The 6,507-nt window shown below is 45.0% G+C and overlaps 1 protein-coding gene across 1 annotated transcript in view; it reads right to left on the bottom strand.

Moving 5' to 3' along the window:
* Positions 1–1,379: 1,379 nt before the first annotated feature.
* Positions 1,380–6,507, bottom strand: part of chrd (chordin) — a 16,336-nt gene continuing 11,208 nt past the window's right edge. The window contains exons 11-18 of the mRNA XM_068585837.1: positions 6,332–6,441; positions 5,275–5,467; positions 5,046–5,139; positions 4,367–4,420; positions 4,018–4,121; positions 2,703–2,969; positions 2,362–2,455; positions 1,380–2,173 (exon numbers count right to left, since the gene is read on the bottom strand). Coding sequence (XP_068441938.1) covers positions 2,109–2,173; positions 2,362–2,455; positions 2,703–2,969; positions 4,018–4,121; positions 4,367–4,420; positions 5,046–5,139; positions 5,275–5,467; positions 6,332–6,441 — 981 coding nt within the window. The 3' untranslated portion in view covers positions 1,380–2,108. The remainder of the gene's footprint in view (positions 2,174–2,361; positions 2,456–2,702; positions 2,970–4,017; positions 4,122–4,366; positions 4,421–5,045; positions 5,140–5,274; positions 5,468–6,331; positions 6,442–6,507) is intronic.

The raw sequence follows: 6,507 nt of genomic DNA, 5'->3' as shown, positions 1-6,507 counted from the left end.
GTCAAAACTAAACACCTGACCCCAAACCCTGACCCTAACTTAAAGCTAACTCCAGCCTGAACCTTAAAACCAGGTATCAAGCCTTCAAACAGGCCTTTGAAGGTCCGTCTCAAAGCAAGGGGCCAGCCAAAATGTCCTAATTTCTCCAAAATGTCCTAATTTCCTAAAAATGTCCTCAAATCCGCAAAATGTTTTCATTTCCTAAAATGTCTTAATTTCCCCGAAATGTCCTAAAACTCTGGAATCGGTCCTCACTAAGATAGCTTTATAAGCACTCTCACACACACACACACACACACACACTCACACACACACTTTCGATGACAGATTATTGACTTAAATTGATCTCCTACCCATCAACCTGACCGTAACCTAAAATGTTATGAAGACCGATGTGTTGTCCCCGTAAGGATAGCGAGTCCCCACAATGTGACTGTGTGAATAGACACATGTCCCCACAAGGTGGTAAAACAGGTCCACAAACAAACGTTATTCCCCAGTTTCTCTCCACAGTGTAAAACACAAATAAAGATGAATCCCACCTTCTCTCCTCCCCTTCTTCTCCCAAACCACCCCCCCCCCCCCTTGCTCTCTTGACACCATCTGCATTATTCTCACTGTGTCTGTTGTTGTTGTTTTTACTTCAAACACAACAACACTGACCTGCAACAACACTGATCGTATTATAAAACATGTCGCGGCGGTGAGAGACAACAGGATGAAGTGCAGAAGCAGAGCTCGGCCTGGAACACATGTCATGCTGGAGCTCGGCATGCTTGACCTTTTGACCCGATGATGACTTTCCAACGTGACACACTTACACACACACACACTGAGGTCAACAAGCGCCGTCACCCAGCTGGTTTTTAGGAGGTGTAGTGGTGGGTTCTGGCCAGCAGAGTGCAGTGTAGTGTGTGAGTGTGTGTCAGACAGTGTGTGTGTGTGTGTGTGTGTGTGTTGGAAAGACTGCTGCTTGCCCTTTTGCAATGTGTGTGATCCTGATTCTGGAGTTTGTGCACGTGTACTTCAGCGAATGTGTGTTTATGTTTCAATCTGTCTGCACTGTGTGTGTGTGTGTGTGTGTGTGTGTGTGTGTGTGTGTGTGTATGTGTGTGTGTGTGTGACATGTGGTGATGGTCTGAGGAGAAAGGAAAGGTGGTAAGGTGGGCCAGGAAGCAAAGGAAAGGAAAGAAAAGAAAGACAATAAATAAAAGGTGGGAAGGAAAGGATGCATAGTGTGAAAAGAGGAATTGAGGAAGAAGAAGGAGGATGAAGCTGAAGGATAAAGAGCGTGAAGAGGAGAAGAGAAATTAATGAAAACTTACAAACTCACTCCTCTTTTTTTACCAGCAAACATCTTTTTATTTTATTTTGTCTCCACGTCATTCAATAAATACAAAAAAAAAACACAAACCAGCTTCATATTCATAAACAACACCGATAGAAAAATACATAAAAAAAACATGACTGCAGCACGCAGAAGAGACGAGAGAAGAACAGCCAATCACAGCTCGCTGGGGGCGGGGCTTAAGGGAAACCCTGTTTCAAGGTTGTGGTTTTTTTTACGTTTTTTAAAGCGATGAGCGTTTGTCGTGTTCCTGTATTGCTGATTTAATCACATTCTTTACTGGTAAAGAAACACACACACATTCTCTCTCCCTCACGCACACACACACACACACACACACACACACACACACACACGTAGGCAACACAATCCTTTCCATGGCCGTACTTCAAGAAGAAGCCCTGTCGATGACATCATCTTAACACATCTTTCCCCTCAAAGTGAAGCTGAGAATCTCATTGAACAGGTGCTATATTTTTACAAATATACACACACACACACACACACACACACACACACACACACACACACACACACACACACACACACACACATATATACATATACATATATGTATAAAAGAAACAGAGCAAGAAGAGCGTGTTTGGTCCTCGCTGAGAGTCTTTGGAGGGTTTTAATCTGGAAGCGTCTCCGTCTCTCTGTTCTTTATTACAATCTGACCCAGTGTGCAGCTCTGGGTTGTGGGTCCGTCGGGGAGGAGGGGGGGGGGGGGGGTTTGGTGTTGTGGGTCTGAACCCGGTCAGTGCCCCCAGCTCCGCCTTTTGTCCGGAGCCTTCATCGTCACGTCGTCTTCCTCTTTGGATTCTGTGGAGAACGAGGAAAAAAATAAAAAAACGATTTAGCAATTTTTTTGTTTTTGCCGCCATCTTGGTTTCTTTTTTGCAAGCGGTTGAACAGGAAGCGACCGCATCTGAGGAGCATGATAATGTGTGTGTCTGTGTGTGTGTGTGTGTGTGTGTGTGTGTGTGTGTGTGTGTGTGTGTGTGGCTCACCGAGGCATTCGGGGCAGCACGCCGCCTCCCGGCGGGCGATGCCGCTGCACGTCAGCACCGGGCACTGCTTCCTCTGGCACTTGGTCACGCCATGCTGCAAGGAAGAACCACCATCATCATCATCATCATCACCATCACCACCATCATCATCATCATCATCATCATCACCATCTGATGGCCAGCAGGCTGAACTTTTACAACAACAACCAGCTGCAACTAACACATTCATCTTGTGTTGAAACAGAGGATCTGAGAGCAGCTACACATATTATAGTCATCCTTTTGTGGATTTTATGTGTTATTAATGTGTTATTAATGTGTTAATAAGCAGCCTGACTCACGTCACACCAGCAGTTGATGCACTTCATCTCCCCCACCAGCGGCACCCACGGGTGCCAGTTGTCGCTGTTCTGGTAGAAGCTCTTGCCGAACTTGCAGCTCCTGGGCCCGTCGGCCTGCATGCTGTCGGCGTGCGGCGTGCTAGCGACGGGAGGCTCCGCCTCCTCGGGGCACGCCTTGCAGCAGTCCGAGGGGCTGCGGCGCACCGGGCGGCTGCAGAGCAGCAGAGGACACGTCACCTTCTCACAGTGCACCTCGCCGGACGAGCCCTGCAGGACGAGCACCACGTTACTGACGTTACTGTCTCTTTAAATGTACGGTCAGTCTGACCCACGTTACTGACGTTACTGTCTCTTTAAATGTACGGTCAGTCTGACCCACGTTACTGACGTTACTGCCTCTTTAAATGTACGGTCAGTCTGACCCACGTTACTGACGTTACTGTCTCTTTAAATGTACGGTCAGTCTGACCCACGTTACTGACGTTACTGTCTCTTTAAATGTACGGTCAGTCTGACCCACGTTACTGACGTTACTGTCTCTTTAAATGTACGGTCAGTCTGACCCACAGGTTTTATGACTTTACACATTTAACGACTTTACACTAAAGTTTTATGACTTCAAACTAACGTTATATGACTTTAAACACATTTAACGACTTAAACACATTTAATGACTTTCAACCAAATTTTATGACTTTAAAACAAACTTCATGAATTTAAATCACATTTTTATAACTTTTAATCATATTTTCATGACTTTAAACTACATTTTTTACGACTTTTAATCAAATCTTATGACTTTAAAACAAATTTTTATGACTTTAATACAAACTTTCATGAATTTAAACACATTTTTCATAACTTTTAACCACATTTTCACGACTTTTTTAATCAAATTTCATGTCTTTAAACCAAATTTTATGACTTTAAAAATGTTTTTCATCACTTTAATACAAATTGTTATGACCTTTAACCAATTTTTATGACTTTAATACAAATTTTCATGACTTTTAACCAAACTTTTATGACTTTAAACCAAATTTTCATGACTTGAAAAGCAAATTTTCATGAATTTAAACTAAAGTTTTATGACTTTAAACAACATTTTTATAACTTTTAACCAAATTTCCATGACTTTAAATCAAATTTTCCTGACTTTTAACACAATTTTCATGGCTTTTTTAAAATCATATTTTCATGACTTTAATACATTTCTTTATGACTTTCAACCACATTTTCATGCCTGCTTGTATATATTTACCCAGCCAGGTGTGAAGAAGGTTCACAGGAGTAATTAATATTCATAAATATTTACCTTGCAGGTGCAGACGGCACATTTGATGAATCCGAACGGCGGCACGAATGGATGCCACGTGGTGCCCGGAGCGTGCATCTTCTGATCGCCCTCGAAGTAGCAACCTGAGAGAGAGAGAGAGAGAGAGAGAGAGAGAGAGAGAGAGAGAGAGAGAGAGAGAGAAGAGAGAGAGAGGGAAATGAAGGAACAAGAGAGCTACAGGTTATAGAGGGAAACGTGCAGGAAAAGTGCTGCGTTGTATTTTAATGAATTGAAGGTGTGATGCAGAGAGAGAGAGAGAGAGAGAGAGAGAGAGAGAGAGAGAGAGAGAGAGAGAGAGAGAGAGAGAGAGAGAGAGAGAGAGGCTCACCCTCTGGGTGCTCCTCCACCCTCTCTGAGGCGTCGTGTGAGTCGGCTCTTTGCTCTCTGAGCAGCAACGACGACACAAACATGAGAACAGAGACACACAAAAAGCAGGAATTAGTTTGTAACTTGTCATCATGACTTTAAACCACATTTTTATAACTTTAAATTACATTTTCATGACTTTTAATCAAATGTTTCTGACTTTAAACACAATTTTTGTAACTTTTGTGAACAAATTTTCATAACTTTAAGACACATTTTAATAACTTTTATATAGCATTTTCATGACTTTAAACAAAAATGTTATATCTTTTAACCAAATTTTCATAACTTTAAACCTAAATTTCATAACTTTAAAGAAAATTTTTCTTGACTTTTAACCAAATTTTCACAACTTTAAACTAATTTTTCATAACTTTAAAAAAAATGTTTATATCTTTAAACCTAATTTTCATAACTTTAAACCTAATTTTCATAACTTTTAACAAAATTTTCATATTTTTAAACAAAATGTTCGTAACTTTAAACAACATTTTTGTAATTTTTATCAAAATAATCATGAGTTTAAACCAAATTTTCACAACTTTAAACTAAATTTTCATAACTTTAAACCACATGTCCATAACTTCAACCGTGCATGAGCCAGCATGCAGGGCGTAATCCGGTGTAATCTCGGGCCTCACCGTCGCACACCGGGCAGCACTGCTCGGCGCGCTGCAGCGTCCGCGAGCAGCTGAGCGGCGAGCAGATGACGGGGTCGCAGATCACGGTGCGCTTCTGCGGAGAAGAGACAACCAGTGAGATTGAGCCGCCAGGAGGCGATGGACCGCAACATGGACGCCCCCCCTCTTCACCCCTCCCTCCTCATCCCTCCTCATCCTCCCCCTCCTCCCCTCCTCCCCCGCTCCTCACCCGGCAGCTGCAGGAGAAGCACTTGTCGTAGTCGGGCGTCCAGCGGGCGCCGTGGCCGTGGTGCCGGTTCTCGAAGAAGCAGGCCTGCGGGTCTTTCTTCAGCTGCTCGGGGTCGTCCAGCTCCGCCTCCTCCGGCGCCGCCGCCGCCGCCGCCCGGGAGCCCGACTCACAGCTGTTAGACACGTGGACCTGCGGAGGGGAGGAGGAGGAGAGAGAGAGGTGTGTTAGAGAGAGAGAGAGAGAGAGAGAGAGAGAGAGAGAGAGAGAGAGAGAGAGAGAGAGAGAGAGAGAGAGAGGAGAGACTGGAGGCGGAGTCTCCAGCTGACTTGTTAATTGCTTCCTAATTGGAGAGTTTCTGAGCGTCTGTTTACACAATGGAGCTGTTTACTGCTAAAACAGCTGGTGTGTGTGTGTGTGTGTGTGTGTGTGTGGTGTGTGTGTGTGTGTGTGTGTGTGTGTGTGTGTGTAAGGGGACGAAACTTGTGGGAGGAGAAAGTAAAGGCGAGGAGGGAGAGGAAAAGATTGGGTCGGCTGAGGAAAGGGAAGGAGGAGACGAGACGAGAAGAAAGAAGGGAGAAAGGAAGAGGAGAGGAGAGAGGAGACGAGAGGAGAGGAGAGAGAGGGAGGAAGAGGGGAGGAGAGGAGAGAGGAGAGGAGAGAAAGGAGGAGAGGGGAGGGGAAGATGGGTTGGAAAAAGGAAAGCAGAGGAGTGTGTGTCATCACTTTCTCCGACACCTGTGTAACCGCTGTGTGTGTGTGTGTGTGTGTGTGTGTGTGCGTGTGTGTGTGTGTCTCGGGGCAAACAGCTGCCAGTGAGCGAGCGCTAAGTGAGCAATCACACCGACTTCTTCTTCTTCTTCTTCTTCTTCTTCTTCTTCTTCTTCTTCTTCTTCTTCTTCTTCTTCTCTTTAAATAAAGCCGTGTTCTTCTTCTTCTTCTATGACCTTCATCACTTTTCCTCGTGGAAGGAGTTGACCTTGGCGACCCAGCACGGTTTCCTGGGTTTGTTCACCTCTGAATCTTTTGGAAGAGAGAAGTTCTGCTGCACTCACCCGGCCCCCGGATCTCTCCTCGCGGGTTGGTCTTGGTGCTGACCTGGATGAAGGCCGAGCCCCGATCCAGATGCTGCAGCAGCTCCGAGCTGATGTCCTTCAGCACGCCCTGAGCCTGAGGGGGGGGGGGGGGGGGCTGTGAGTGTGTGTTAGTTTGTTTGCATGTGTGTGTACATGCACG

Source organism: Clinocottus analis, unplaced genomic scaffold (genome assembly GCF_023055335.1).
Source record: "Clinocottus analis isolate CAN_PGR_092001 unplaced genomic scaffold, fCliAna1.0.p SCAF_2, whole genome shotgun sequence".
Taxonomy (NCBI): Eukaryota; Metazoa; Chordata; class Actinopteri; order Perciformes; family Cottidae; genus Clinocottus; species Clinocottus analis.
This window is presented reverse-complemented; position numbering and strand designations above follow the sequence as displayed.